Source organism: Mixophyes fleayi, chromosome 8, assembly GCF_038048845.1.
Source record: "Mixophyes fleayi isolate aMixFle1 chromosome 8, aMixFle1.hap1, whole genome shotgun sequence".
NCBI classification, from domain to species: Eukaryota; Metazoa; Chordata; class Amphibia; order Anura; family Limnodynastidae; genus Mixophyes; species Mixophyes fleayi.
In genome coordinates this window covers 37975195-37991421 of record NC_134409.1, presented here as the reverse complement: position 1 = coordinate 37991421, position 16227 = coordinate 37975195, and the positions used below count along the sequence as shown (strand labels likewise).

Genomic DNA, 16227 nt, shown 5'->3' with positions numbered 1-16227 from the left:
ACATCCAGGCAGTGTACAGACATCCCGCTAGTGTACAGAGCAGCAGAGCCACTGCTAAAAGCAGGCACCTAAACCTTCTGCTTTTCTTTTTCAAACCACAGCCTGCATATCTATTTATCTCTCTCGCGCGCCCTCGCCTGTCTCATGTGTTTGGGTGTGACAAACTGTTAATCACAGCAAACTCATCTGGTCTATCTAGTAATGATGATTTTTTTTTTTTTTTTTTATTTCACACACTTAATATTCATCCAAAACTGCCACCACCAATGTTTGGTTTCAGCGATCACACTTTGAGGAAGACCCCTTAATTCAGAATACCATGACAGTTTAAATCCCACTACAATTAAACTTTAAATCAACCAAAGTTATCATTAAACAGACAATACCCTGTATTTCCGTTATGTAGTGCTTTTATTAACCAAACTATCTAGCATTTGAATTTAAGAACATAAACGCAGAACATCGTTCAATGGAATTTAATATGGCAAAATCGACCCAATGCTTAAGATAATATAACCTACAATATTAAATTGCAAACAGTTTTCTAAAATAAAAAGGAATAAATATAGAACCTGAAAACTCACTTTGTTTCGTGTACCTGCACCTGGGAACGGTTGGAAAACTGGTCAAATCTTCATATAGTGACCTAAAACTTGAATCTTCAACTCAACCCTCCTATCCTGTGAGGTAACTAGAAGAGGGCTGTGGTGTTTTCAACAGCCTTTTATGGCTTCCCCCACACAGCATGAATTCTTAAAAATGACAGATTTCTTGGCCTCTACATCCTAGAAATATTTTGCCTCTAATCAATCAGTGCAGTTGTCACAAACAGCAGCCCTTCAGTCTAGCAGACTATACACACACAGCCTGTTGACACCTCCTTGCTAAATGGCAAGACAGACGCATTGACAAATAGCATCCAGCGTAGAAGAAACTGCACAAATGCATAGGAAAAAAGGTAGATCAACACAAAATTCATTGGGGTGGGGCACACATTCATATAGTTATATTTTTAGGTGATTAACCATGGCATGTGACTTAACCAGTTTCAATGATGGAGCTAGTAAGTCCGAAGACAGAGCTCACCATTCAGTACAGTTCCATTGTCTGCCCTTTCCCTCCCCTATGTCTTCTCTCCAATCCTAATCAACTGAGTTAAAATAATCTTCTCACTATAAAATATGTTGGCGTTACTGATTAATGGCAAAGGGCGGCTTTTGGGCAACACTGTGGTTCACGTTTTTGCCTCAACAGTACTGAGATCTTGGATTCAATTCCAACCAGGGACCTATATGTGTGAGCTGGTCTCCACCTGTACCTTGTTTAAACCATTAATATATTTGAAAGTTTCTATCATACCTCCCCTCTCCTTTATTTCAAGCCACAGACGTTTAGACCCCTCAGACTTTATCGTTAAGTTGTAATACGGAGTCTCAAATATGAGAACAAAAAGTAGCACTGTGGCACAGTTGTTAGCATTGTTGCATCACAGCACTGGGCCCTCAGGTTTCCTCTGAGTACTCCAATTTCCTCCCAAACTTCAAACACATACTGCGAGGTTAATTGGCTTCTGACACAATACAACCCGTGTGTGTGTGTGTGACAATGAGGTAGGGAATATACATTGTAAGCTCCACTGGGGCAGGTACTGATGTGAATGAATAAATATTCGCTGTATAAGTGCTGCGTAATATGTAGGTGCTATATAAATAACTGTTAATAAAGAATGTGTGGGCTGGTGTAGGACAGAGGTGGAGTGATCGGGTACATTCAGGGCCATTATGATGGAGAGCAGGTCAAGAAGTGGCAGAAAAAATGCCATAAGTTTGCATAAAAGGATGATGTATTTTCTATATCTAGTTTTAAATTTCCCTTTTTTACACTCAATTCTGCACAGATCATTTTTGAAGTTGGTGTCCCTTTTTAAATTTTAAATGTAATTGATGATTCATCTTTAACAATGGAAAAACTAACCTGAAGAGCTGTAATTTGCTGTACCTTATCAATTTTGTGTATGTGTGTGTGTGTGTATATGTATGTATGTATGTATATATATATATATATATATATATATATATATATATATATATATATATCTCAATTTATTTTGCTTCTAGGTATAAGTAAAGTATTGTCACCGATTCACACTCCTAAATTTGAAGCGTCTCCTCGAAACAAACAGCACACGCCAGAATCCTGTTTGACTCGTACAGACAGCGTTACATCAGAGGTAATTAGATTAAAAGAAAAATTGTATGTGTGAAGTATTTTCTTGGTGCACATTTCAGGAAACTATGACCTGCAAACATGATTCGTTCTAGGGAATATTTCCCCCACTAATTGATTTTTATTTATTTTTTTGTATTTTTTTGTTATGCTCACTGATGGCAATTCACCCCTAGTGATGGGAAACCTCCTGAGTGGAGGAGGAAACAATTGCAAAAATGTTTACTGTAATATAACAAACATAAAAAGGGTACATAATGACGTTTAAATTGAAAACTGAAAACCATAAGAGAGGGATGAAGGACAAAGAATCAGCACTTTCTGGAAAGCAGAAGAATGGAACTCTGAAGAATTTAACAAGGTGACTCTGGCGGCTGCTCTAGAACTATCCATCCTTGTGGCTTACGCTGCACTGAGAAGTGGAAATTTTAGTTTTGTTTCCTTAGCACTCTGGTTTGAGGCCTCTTCTGGTTCTTGGCTGCGTCTAAGAGAGACAGCACAAAATACAATAAAAAAAATGTTGGCCAGATATTTCTCCAGAGGAAACAGGCCAAGCAATAGCTGTAGGATGCTAGCTGTTGCTAGATGACATTGGTAGTTCTCTAGAACAAAAGTCATAGATTCCTGAAAACTTGTATTTTATTCATCTGGAGGCTTGTTACCTAGCGCTTGCTGGTGGGCAGAATATCGCATACCTGGTGGTTGCACTGGGAACTCCGTCTCTTGACCATCTGAAGTCTTGTAAGATCAGATGGTCCCAGGGAATGTTATACAAAAATCGAAGCCAAGGCTATTGAGCAGGGTGTATAATTGCTTGTAAGAGTGACTAGTGAATTGGTTAGTAGTAACAATCCATCTCCTAACAGTGGAGGACCTTGCTGGGCAGATGGGTTTCCAACAGGTCAAAAACAGCTGAGAGATGTCCCCTGTTAGAGGGGCTTTGAGATCATGACCGGCAAGTCACCATATATGTATTAGGCTTCACATTAGGGTTTTCTAATGTGAGTGAGAACCTGATTTGCTTCTCTAGCCCCAAAAGCCAATGCTAACAGATTATTATCGCCTGTATTAACAGAGGCCAAAAACACCAAGAAAGGATCAATGTCCCATTATTTGGAGTATTTAGGTAAAATGGATGTTGTGAGAGAAATAGTGCACAGCTATGTGATGTGAGTCAGTTTTTTGTACAGCACTGTGGAATTAGTAGCACTATATAAATGATGATGACAGCTGGAAAAGATATGATTTATTTCCATTAAGTTCAGAGCCACCAGAGAAAATGCGGATCCATATGATTTGACTGTAGACTATGCCAACCTGCATCATATTTAGAAGCTAGGAAGTCTAAGGCTAAATGCAAGAGCGACGAGATGTGTACAGAGTTTGTTTCAGACCATCGAAGCTGAAATGAGTTTGTGACTTTTTTGGGACTTTGTGCGTAGGATTTGTACATGCAGACTAGTAGTTTTCCCTATGATTCTTGCTATATGCATGGGAAATGTTGCCCTTTTGGAAGGTCCTCAATAGAAGTTGCTGCATCTCTAGCAACTTTTCTGGAAGCACACCAGAGAAATAAATGTATCTAATTAGAACCCAGAAATGTAAGTGAATGTGACTGGGTGAAAATGGGCTTTGGTGATTTTACTGTGAAATCCAGATTTGTGAGAAGGGAGAGTGTTAAATCCATATGATGAATTAAGGTGTCATGATCTGGATGTACTGAGAGCATACAATGAACACAATCCTGAGGATAGATACCCCATGACTGCTTTAATCACTCGAGTGAACGTATATGGAGAAATGGACAGGCCAAACACTATTACAGTCCACTGAAATAAAAAAAAAGGGCGATCTTTCCAGTATAACCTCAGGATCTGTTTGTGTTTTGGGTGAATGGATATAAAATGGAAAGCCTCTTTTAAATCTATCATTATGCAAAAACATCTCATGCTTCATAACTAAGGGATGTTTGGCAAAACATTCATTCAAATCCTGAGCTATTTAAGTAGTGATTCTAGGGCCTGAGGTTGAAGACTGGTCTTAAAGAACCATCCTGCTTTTTGATAGCAAACAAGTGACTACTTCAAACCTTGGAGCAATGGGTTGCCTAGTTCTAGCTTTCTTTGGACCGGAACTAATGTTAGGATCTTGTCAATTCTATGAACATGGAAACGTTTAGTGGAATATTTAGCCCTGCTACATAGATAAGGTGTCCCTGAGTGAAAGGAGATGAAGGAAAGAAAGTGATAAGCTTACCATATTTTTTACTTTTCTGACACTGCATCTCTTGCATTGTTCTGGGTCTATGGCCAAAACATCCTTTTTGGGACCTTCCAGAACCTTGGTAGTCTTGGGTTTGAACCCCACATGTTGTTCCAACCCCCTGTTGAAAGGGCTTCCTGAGTGGATCTTGACCTTACTTAGGGTTAGAAAATAACAAAATAACTTGTGTGCTCTATGGCAGGCCTTTACCTCCTTAATGGACTGGGGCACAAAGCAAATCCCCATTTACCAAATGCAAGGGCTGTTCTGGATAGCTGCCACAAATGGTGGGTGTTGGTAATATAATTTAAGGTCTGGACTATAATGAGGGTAGCTCTGCAGAGAAAATATAGAGACTACCAGAAACTCAAGAGAACAGTGCTATCCTCTCTCTGCCTTGTTGAGTACAATCAATAATGCAGCAGCCACAGCTGCAGTTTTATGTTAATGGACTTTTCTCATCAGCGGGATTTGTTATCCATATTACCATTGACAACGGAGGCTACGGGCCACATCCATGTCTGGATTATAGAGCACCAGGACATCTAGTAAAATTTTGTTATTACGTAGCACGAACTAGTCCTCTCTAATGAGAGTGGTGAGGAATTGACTCTCACTAAGTCTGTCATGGTGGATGTTATTCTCCTCTCCCCTCACTTTAATGTGAGAGGAACAATATACCTCCTCAGAGGGGTATATTGTGGCTTGTGGTGTTCTGACCCCTATTACTGGCTATGGGCTACGTCATGCTGTCAGCATTAGGCAGAATAATTATGCCAGCTATGGGCAGAACTGGAATGCCTGCTATGGACAAAGACAGACTGTTGGCTATGGTCAGTGGGCAAGGTGTAATTAAAACTTTTTTTTTTTTTTTCCCCTTTTGTGGGGAACCTGAAAAGGGGGACGACAAGGTGATTGTGTGATCTTGAACATCTTACTTCTTCCAAAGTCTGAAGTAGAAGCTTTTTCTTCCCCTCCCCAACCCTAAACTGCACTTCTTTCTCTCAGGAGAGACGACTCTTTTGGTAGTCCTCCTGTCTCATTTGTGTACTGAATGGGGATCACAGACACTGAATCCTCCAAAGCACTAATGGTGGGGCACATGGGCTTCAGAAGGCAGTAAAGGATTATTGTCACTGTTTTTTTCTCTGCTACAGTGGTATTTTGAGAGGCTTATTACCTACCACCAGTTGTTGCTAAATGGTAAGCCTCAGGACACACAAAGCTAATGTGCTTATTGGCACTTGGCAAGCAAACACTTGAATAGAAGTCCCATCTAAGTATTAACACACACACATTTTTCAGACTTTTTCAATATATTTTAATATATCCGTATTACTTATTCCCTAATATTTTCTGGCAGATCACTTAATTGAAGGGTCTGTGGTTTTTTTTGCTATTCTTCTCCGTCCCCAGCAACTAGCAGTTCTTACTTGCCAGGGTCCGAGAACTGTTGCAGTGGATCTTCCTAGCTGTGGCAGTTGAGCAATATTGGCTGATTAATTTTTATTTCCACTATGCTAAAGAAAAAAAAAAAGCTGAAGTACGTTTTTGAAGTTTTGAAATATTGCTTAAAAGTGTAAGGGCTGACATTACCTTTTAAGCTTTTAGTGATTTTATGTGAAGAAGTTGCCATTAATCTTGTCTCTTGCTACCTTTTTAGACTTCATCAACCTCAAAAAAAGATGTGATAAAAGAAACTTCAGTTAATTTCCTGCTTCATCCTGAAGGATCTGTTGAATGTAAAAATGACTCTGGAGATATTATTCCTCCAAAATCAGAATGTAAGTGCACATTTGCTTAGACTTGTATCATCTGCTGTTTGGTTTTTTTAACAGCAATTTTAATGATATTCAAATACATAATAAAAACAAGGGGAGCAGGAATAATAAAGCAACAATGATAGAAGAGGTCTGGGGAATCACTGGAACGGTGACAGCGATACATACTAGGAAATTTAAAGAAATTGTCTCGAAATGATACAATAAGACAGTAATACAATAAACAGAAAAATGGTTACATTTACAAAACATGAAAATATATATTTTTAAATGAGACGTAAAGTACAGAAACAGGATATGCTATCTATCTAGAAGCGGTTCTTGGGGGAATTCTATTTGAACCATGGATTCTGAATCTAATTTATCCAAGTTTTAAAGGAGAAGTGCACTGATTTTCTCTGGGTTATGCACTTGATTTTCTTACTTGGTTCAGGGTTTGAAGGCAGAATAGATCGTATCATTCTTAGATGATGGTAATTCTAGCTGATGAATGCAAATTAGACAATTTCCTTTTGTATTTGTTCAGGTTAGGAACTGGCCTCTTTTTAATAAAAATGACTATGGAACAAATTGTAAGAGCGTACGTAGGACCTGGGAGAAAATGAAATGGGCTCTTGTCAGCATTTTGAGGGACAAAAGAGGGGAAAAAAAAAGTGTGATATATATATATATATATATATATAATTATATATATATATATATATATATATATATATATATATATATATAATATATAAAATTTTTCAGAATAAATCTGAGAGATATATTCATGTAAATAAAGTATTGTACTGCACTATAAAACAATCACGAACGTTCTGACATTTGAGAACTTCAAAGGAGACCTTGGATACGGTTTATTTTGGGAGGTACTTCTCTTGTTGCACATTTTTACACTGGGCCTGAGTTATTAAGGAGGGAAGGCAAAAAAAAGAGGAGTAACTAATAAACTAAGTTACACCCCTTGTACTATAACATGGTTTGTCCAGGATCAAATTTGCTCCTTTTTTTGCCCTGCTCTCCTTAATGTCTCAGGCCCACAGTGTACAGAATGTGCACTAAAATCCTTGAAGGTCTGCGGCTTCCTTTCTTTTATTGGGTGTTAGGAAGGACAAAAAATGCTTCTATAGAGAAAAAGGGGGGCTCCATAGTGCAGCCAATCTTTTTTTTATATTCAATAATTACCACCTTGGTTGAACAAAAGCATAGCAGATTACCACAATAAACTCCTCTATTGTATTTGCTTATTCCATAGGAGGCTATACCACCTATCTGCTACCATTTCGGTGATGTCATTTTTTTCTCAAACCTACAATCCTCCAGTTTCAGCGTCCTGTTCTTCTAAGACTTCTCTTCCTCTTCAGAATGTTTTCCTCCTGTACCTAGTTTAAACCCTTAATATATATGAAAGCTTCTTTCATATTACATGCCGCCTCCTCAAGCCATAGACCTTTTAGATCCCTGTACTGTTAAGTTACAATACTGAATCTCAATTATGTGAACAAAAAGTACAAGGGCAGGACTGTGGCACACTTGTTAACGTTGTTTCTGCACAGCCCTTAGGCAGGGGTTTTATTTCAACCAGGGCAATATCCGTGTGGAGTTTAGGCTTCCTTTGGGTAGTCAGGATTCCTCCCACAGCACAAATATTTTCTGTAAATCTCTAGTTATATAGTGTCTCTGTATCGCACAAAGGATAATAAAATAAAGGGGAGACAGGGGAACTCTGTGTCATACCATTTTTATAGGAACTTTGAGTGGAAGAGCCTGGTACTTGGAGCGATGCTTCTGGACTTGAGTAAAGGTTCTTAATACCATTGAGAAAAAGGCCAGAGAAGCCAAAGTCTTATAAAGTATGAAACGTGAACGGCCTTACAATACAGTCAAAGACTTTCTGCGTGTCCAGACATAGTAATAACATGGAAAGTTGTTGATTATTTTTTTTTGCAGTATGAATTAAATTTATTCCTGGTATTGTGACATGCCTATCTCTTAGGTACAATATCCACGTGGTTAATTAGCAAGGGTAAACAAGTATGTCGTATATATATATTAAAAGGATTAAAATATTAAAAGGATTTGGTGTTTTAGTGTTTTGATGACTTAATATCTCCATTGGCATATGGAGGTGTTAAAACCATCACGTTAAAGATAGGAGACTTTTGGTAATGAACATGGAAATAGATATATTAAAGTTTGGTTGTGTATTTTATGAAGGTTAGAATGTGGGAGATTTAGTTAGAAAATTTGTAATAGTTTCCGAAGGTTTCCATACCAGTGATTTATATGAGAGAGAGCCTTGGTTAGTTTTTATTGAATAACTTCTAGACAGGCATCTCAGTTTAGTGATTAGGAGTCTGTTGGCCGTATTGCTCTTCGTAAAATATTTGTTTGGTCTATTTCAAAGACTTCTCAATTTGTTGAGCTTCAGTCAAGTTGAGTCCCTCCGTTTAGCAGGCTTTGAAGCTCTAGATTGGTGTGAATGGTAATAAAACCAGTAATATCTTAAGTGAGGATTTTGTGGATTCCATATATCAATTAGGGAGTCTTGTTACACTTCTAAGATGTTTAATATGAGATCAAGAAATGATCTGTGAGGTGTTGGTTGTTGATAAAGACTGATCTATAGGTACATTCTGTTGTGGTAAAGGAGAGCGTCTTTAGTAGACATCTCAAGGCCCCAGTGATGACTTATTTCTCAGGCTGTAGGTATGATTACCAGCTAAGGTGAATTCAGTGTTTTACTCCAGGAATTGGAAAAGATACTTTAAATAATCTACTAGTTTGAGGGGTTATATGTTATGAACTATCTCTGATGCAGATATTCCTTCTGCTGCAATATTCTTGGTCCTCTGCAGTGTTTCTCTAGTTTTCTCTGAAATCACTTGTGTGACTTCCTTCATTTAGGACTGAAATTTGGACTATTCAAGCCTGGAAGTCAGAAATTGCTTCTTTTTTTTTTTAGCTAATGTGCTAGTCCTTTAAGTCTACTTTAGCAAGTCTCTATCTGTCATGGGACGAGGCTTGAAAAGTGGCATCATCTTAACTAGAGTTTGAGGGCCAATTTCTATTTTTTGTATTAAGTGTTTAAGTGCAGCTCCTTTTTGCATTTTTTGGAGGCTGTGTGGAATTTCGGGTGGTGCACACTAGTATGTCCTTTTTTACTTGCTGTCTGTGGCTATCAGAACACCAAGGGCTAGATTTACTAAGCTGCGGGTTTGAAAAAGTGGGGATGTTGCCTATAGCAACCAATCAGATTCTAGCTGTCATATTGTAGAAAGTACTAAATAAATGAAAGCTAGAATCCGATTGGTTGCTATAGGCAACATCCCCACTTTTTAAAAACCCGCAGTTTAATAAATATACCCCATAGTTGGACAAATGTTTAAGCAATATAGTCCCTGTATTTCTAGTAAGCATATATTTATTTATTTTCAAGCATTCAACCTCCAGATATGCTGAGCAACACCTTACAGGCAAATATTAAGCTCTTGTGACGACCAACTAATTAATTAATCTGTCACTGACTCAAAATGCATGTTTAAAATATATGTCTTTCCAGCCTACTTCTCCTCCTTTATAAGTTAACAGGGCTGCAGAGATTACCAGTTCATCATATCAGACTCTCAAAATCAAATAGGAAAATAATCTAGTGGTCAGTTTTACTTAACTGATTTATTTTTTTATTTAACAAACCGTCAAGTAATTATTTTTTTATTTTAGATCCTGTCTCAAACAGTTCATCTAAACCTGATGCAGAAAAAAGTCCTTTGGGATCTGGCATTCCATCCAGCCAAGGATATTGCAATGTGAAACCTCTACCAGACAAGGTATTTTTCATTTAAACTTGTAGGACCTGAGTCATTAAGAAGAGCAAGGCACAAAAAAGTAGTAACTTTGCACCTCGGCATAACCATGTTGCATTGGTGGGAGAAGTAAATTTAAAATATGAGGAGAGATTTATAGTTTGGGTAAAGCATGTCCTAGATCAACTTTAAATTTCAGTGCAAAAATAAAGCTATCAAGTATTTGTGTGCTGGATGAAAAAACAGCCAGTATTTTACTTACGTGCAAAATAATAAACTAATTTACACCCCTTGCATTGTTACATGGTTTGTCCTGGAAGATATTTACTCCTTAATAACTCAGCCCGTATAGTTTTTGCAAAACTGGTTCCCATGAAATCCTTTGAGCAACTAGATCTTGATATCTATGGACATTGTCGAACTTCCTTGTCCTCCGTGCAAATGAGCCAATCCTGTGCGATATTACACAGAAGTATATACAGGACATCAGGGGATAATCTATGACTACAGTGTCCATTTAAAGACATCAATATTTATCAGAGTCAGGCATCGGGAGCAGACTGAACCTCATTATTAGTCCAACGCTAACACCATCATCTATCATGATCAAACAAATCTGTGAATGTGAGCGGTAATGAGTGATGCAGAATGTGTTGTCTGTGATTAAGTGAAGGGCAGAGTGATGAGCAAGTATAAGAGAGAGCAAGTTATGAGTGAGCATAAAAGTGTTATGATGGAACTTCACCACATCATGTGTCAATGAGTTTCACTTTTAAATAGAAGCTTGTTGCAAAAAAGGAGCAGCTTGCTGCTTCTATTTCCACCATGTAAAATGCATTTTCCATGGTTTATTCTCCAGCCAATCAAATAATAAATAAAAACAGAACATACCAATCTATTTTTCTATGTGGGTCACAGAAGGTGATTGCATACAGCGGTTTCTTGCTGCATCGGCTGTTTCATTAGATTCCCCCTCCAGCCAATGAATAGAACAATTGACAAAAACAAAAAAGCTGATATGTGATGTACAATGTGGTAAATTACAGCATCAGGTATCGCTCATTATTCTGACTTGTTATAGATGGGGATTGTTATCTGTCTTTGTAGATAAACTATTGAAATACTGAATAAGGGCAGTCTGCAAGTCAACCATTGAGATGTCTCTCACATTCCTCATTGCTTGTCACTGTTGCTCCTCAGTTGTCATTACTATATATCCTAATTTATTTTTTTTCTCAAGACCACTAAGGTGAAAACCCCCTTATGCTGGGCAAGTTTTTCAAAAGCTCTTATTACCACTCCTGTGGCCATAAAGTCGTCAAGCGAAAGCTTCCAGCAGTTCAGAAAGGCCGCATTGGCCAAAGAAGAAAGACAAAGAGCAATGAAATCCCAAGGAATAAGGAGACCGCGGGAGTTGTATGCTGATACTCAAGATAAAACAAGGTTTGAATTTTTTATTTTTTTATGCTGGTGTTATGGTACAGACAACGGGTGTAGACAGAATTGACTCTAAGCCCACTTATCCACTAATATTACTCCTATTCCACAGAACATATTGTTAGGTTTGCTGGTCCTCTCACAGAGCAGAATATAGTGTCTCCAGGGTACATGACCCATTCCTATAATCATCATTGTTACATTATGGAAGTTAAAATAAGAAAACAAAAAAACAGTTTGACATATTTAATGTTCTATCCAGGACCTAATGCTGGCACTGGGTGCCACACACTTATCAGGGAAAGGGCCATAATTCAGCCCCGTCACCCAGACATCATTACATTTTGTTTCTAGAGATAAATCTGGCTCTGCCCTTGCGACCCCACAAGTGCTGGCCTTGTATGAAATGTGTGTTTTGAACATACCATATTAACTATTACTTATCTCTGTTATATAAAATGTATGGGAAATGTATGGATAAACCAATCTGTGCGTATGCGTCACTGTCGGTGTTATCAGCACCGTTAAAGTGACTACCACCGGTTCCTTTACTGTACAGTATCTGTGCTGCTGGTGACATGGGGTGATGAAAGGGATGTGAAATAAATCTGAGAAGTTGGAGGGTGTAAGGTAACACTGCTACTCATTAGGCTCGATGGAAGGAAACTGCTATAATATATATTATTTTTACAGAAAACTGAGTCATGTGGAAACAAGTAACTGTACATCCACTGAAGACAAGATCCAGGATGTGCAATCCCCAATTGTACAAGAGACAGCTGAAGATCAGCATCCACCTGAGACTATTACCCAAGATAGTCGCCCTGAGGAAGAGCGCAGCCTGGCGAGGAAGAAGGCGCAAGAGAGACGTCAGAGAGAGGCTGTAAGTGCCAGATTCACAGCAGCAGACTGTCTTAGGGCTAGATTTACTAAGCTCCGGGTTAGAAAAAGTGGGGATGTTGTCTATAGCAACCAATCAGATTCTAGCTGTCATTTTGTAGAAAGTGCTAAATAAATGAAAGCTAGAATCTGATTGGTTGCTATAGGCAACATCCCCACTTTTGCAAACCCGCAGCTTAGTAAATCTTGCCCTTAGTCTGTTATGTTAACTGGTCTATGGCTCCATAGAATAGCTATGGATACAATGAAATGTGTACATTTATGCTGAAGGAGCAGGCTGGCGGCTTTGTTTATGTTTATATAGGGTGGGGTAATGTTATGTTAGTTTGGGGTTTTCCTAAACTGGACAACCCCTTTAAACATTTACTCCTAATAGCCATAGTTTGTTTCACCCAGGTTTACTTTTGTTGGCCAGCGGAATGGTGGTAACCTTTGAAATTAACACTCTACCTGCAGCTGTGGTTCTTATACCTTTAGGTGCCTAAAATGATATATGTTTTGTCAATATATAGTGTGTTTGAACCTTTAGGAACATACAAGACATGGGGCCTGATTCATCAAGCAACGTAAATGCCAATTTTGTGCTTGTAAACCACAAATTTGATCTGCGCAGTCCCAGAACCGGACAATGTGCAACTTAACGCAGCAATGTTCACTTCTTCTGCATCCGTACAGGACACTTACTACAGTCTACGATGTCAGGGAGGGGGTGAGGAAGGGGCGTGCGCCCGTAGTTCACGTACAGTAAAGGAGCGGCACACTCGAGCGCACGCAGCAGCGTCTGATTCAGGCTTTGGGCATCTCAAAAGTACATGTTTTTCTGTTGTATCACCTGCACAGCTACAGGGCTACTTTTTTTTCCCCTCTGTGCGTGCTTTTGTGAAATCTACATAGGTGTTGGACATATCCTGCGGTGTCTTTTGTAGTAGAGCTGAATAAATCTCCACCCGATTCCATCAGCGAGTGTATCTTCAGATCCTCTCCTTGTTGAATTCAGGCGTGCGTATGCCCGAATTCTGTGCATTGTAAAACGTTGCGTTCCTTAGGCGCCTTGATGAATTGGGCCCATAATGTGCAACCATTGCTTATACACAGTGGAGTCATGTGAGCAGAATGTTCATGAACACACAACCTTGAGAAAAACCTTAGAAAATGAATTGGATAAATCAATACTAATCACTATGTACATATGGGCTTATTTATATCATATAAAAATAAATGTATATAATCACACTGAAACAAATTGCAATCAAACAATATAGTTCATATATAGCCATTATTGGCTCCCTTCCTCTACAGAGATGTTACCCATCTTTTGTCCTGTAGTAACTCGCATTACCTGTCCTCCCAGGCAGTGAGAAGTAGGGGCACATTTATCAATATGCAGCGATGAGGCTGATTTCTATAGAATAGAAAATAATCTATTGCAGCAATTTATCAATAAAATACCTCCCGGGCAGCTGGAGCTGTTCTCGGCTGCCTCTGTAATACTGGTCCGGTGTTGCAAAGGGGTATGCGCACGTGTGATCCAACTAGCCACAAAAAATAGATTCAAATATTTTTAAGTTGGTGATAACAGGACAAGTATTTCAGTGGTACTGCGTGTTAAATCAGCGAAATCGGGCAAATCCCTACCACTGGTGGTAGCAGTGCTAATGCCAGCGGTGACCCCTTCATGTGTAGGGCAAAGCCCTATTGACAGCAGAAGCACCCATTTGTATTTCAGCCATAGGGCTTTTGCCCTTTGATAAATACACCCCCTTTGTCTCCCATATGAGACTTCGCTCTGCACTTATACAGGGACAGTGGCAGCAGATCAGAGTGAAGCTCACTTATTCGGTAGCTGCCAGATGAAACTGACTAATGTCAGGTCTCACTGTGGTTTAGGGGATGGGCACTGGTATAGTGCCCCCCCAGCTCCGAGCTACCCAGAGACCAGGTACAATGCAGGACAGAGTCGGACTCTGCTTTGCTGGCCCTGAGTTATCTCACAGCAGTTGTGTACAACCAAGGCATGCGGTATTTTGTGACTTCTAGTGAGTTCATTGGCTGCATTCCCATGTATATTGCTTCAGCTCACAAAATAGCCAATGTGTGTAGGTCATAGGTACACTTTAAGGGCTAGCAATTTCATCCATATAAAATGTATCAATTTTAGTATGAAATAAGTATATATTTTTAAGTTGGTAGAAGTTCTTTCCCTGTATTTTACAAAATGTACAAATCTCATACTTAAGTGTATAATTACTGTGAATATTAGGGTATTTTTTTTTACAATATTTCTTAACCATGTACAATATATAGTTTAGAATATAACTTTTTTTTTCATAATACATTTCCATCCTTCCATCTATCCCGGTGTTATAGAACACCAGCACTTTGAAGTGGTGGACGCACCAAGTGGTCAGTCTTTTAGAATTCCTTTTGATACTTCTCGCTGGCAAAACACCTCTAGGGGGTATATTTACAAATCTGCGGGTTTGAAAAGGGGGAGATGTTGCCCATAGCAACCAATCAGATTCTAACTGTCATTGTGTAGAATGTACTAAATAAATAATGACCGTTAGAATCTGATTGGTTGCTATAGGCAACATCTCCACTTTTTCAAACCCGCATTTTAGTAAATATACCCCTAGATGTCCTTAAAGCCCCACTACAAGAAAGCTTGATAATGAACTCCACTCATCACATTGCAGAGTGTAAATACGTTATTCTTCTTTTTCTTTTCAGATGGCTGGAACCATTGACATGTACCTTCAGAGCGATATTATGGCAACTTTTGAAGAACACCTATATTGAACCTAAAATAAATTTTGACAAAAAAATGTTACAAAGACTTCAATTAAAATTCTAATATCCCTTATAATTATCATAATATAATAACACTAATCTTTCTGGCTGAAGGATCTTTCGATGTGATTGTAAAAGTAAGTGCCCACATCTGTCTATTTTGAAACACATCCCTTTAGCACAGGGTAACATTCAGTCAATACATGTACTGTAGTTTTACTACAGATGCAAAATTTCATTTAGATGAAAATATGTAACAAGATCTCACTTTAGTTTTCTTATAGTGAGTTTGTCTTGACCTCTGCCTAATAAGTCTTAATCTTAAAGATGTTTATTTTAAAGGTCAGGGGTGTGAAGTGGTTATTCAGACACTCAAATCCTTAGACACAATTATATACTGTATTAGCCGCTAAAAGAAGAAAAAAAAAAAGTTGTTTAAAACCAATTGTTAAAATGAGCTTTGTATTTGTTTTTTGCTTTAATACAGAGTATATTTTGTTGTAATTTTTCTAAACTAAAGCTACGTTTGTTTGTTTTTTGTACTAGAAAGACCTTTTATTTTGTTGGCTTTCTATTGGCAGTCACTACAATAAAAGCTGTTATTTTCTCAACATTTATGTTGTTTAGAAATATACACTATGGCTACAGGCGTTAACATTACTTTCCCCGTATTTGATACATATTAGAATGGAATTTAAATTCCTGCTGCTAAATCACATGCTAAATAGCTGAAGTTTTAGCAAAATTAAAAAACATTATAAATAAAATGATTGTTTGATACTCTGCTTTACATTTGTTTCCAAATGTATCCGGGAGTTGTATATACATTTATATAACCATGAGGCCTTGCTGGAAGGGCATTATGGACTTCATTTAAAAACAAGAAACAAAAAAAAAAAAAAAACCCTCCTTATTCAGATATATTGTATGAACATATGTCTCATCTATTATATCAGGCAAGCGAGGGCTGGCTAATTGTAGCCCATGGGGCAAGTCTCGATTCAGCTGCTTATGTTAAAGAAAAAAAT

At 38.2% G+C, this 16227-nt stretch overlaps 1 protein-coding gene across 4 annotated transcripts in view; it reads left to right on the top strand.

Moving 5' to 3' along the window:
- Window positions 1-15954, top strand: part of BRDT (bromodomain testis associated) — a 66006-nt gene extending 50052 nt beyond the window's left edge. For 3 of the 4 annotated variants that reach the window (XM_075182388.1, XM_075182387.1, XM_075182386.1), the window contains exons 15-20: window positions 2118-2230; window positions 6152-6272; window positions 9990-10096; window positions 11313-11515; window positions 12203-12392; window positions 15140-15954. In XM_075182388.1, coding sequence (XP_075038489.1) covers window positions 2118-2230; window positions 6152-6272; window positions 9990-10096; window positions 11313-11515; window positions 12203-12392; window positions 15140-15208 — 803 coding nt within the window. In that variant the 3' untranslated portion in view covers window positions 15209-15954. The remainder of the gene's footprint in view (window positions 1-2117; window positions 2231-6151; window positions 6273-9989; window positions 10097-11312; window positions 11516-12202; window positions 12393-15139) is intronic. The other variant, XM_075182389.1, reaches the window with a different exon arrangement.
- Window positions 15955-16227: the final 273 nt, after the last annotated feature.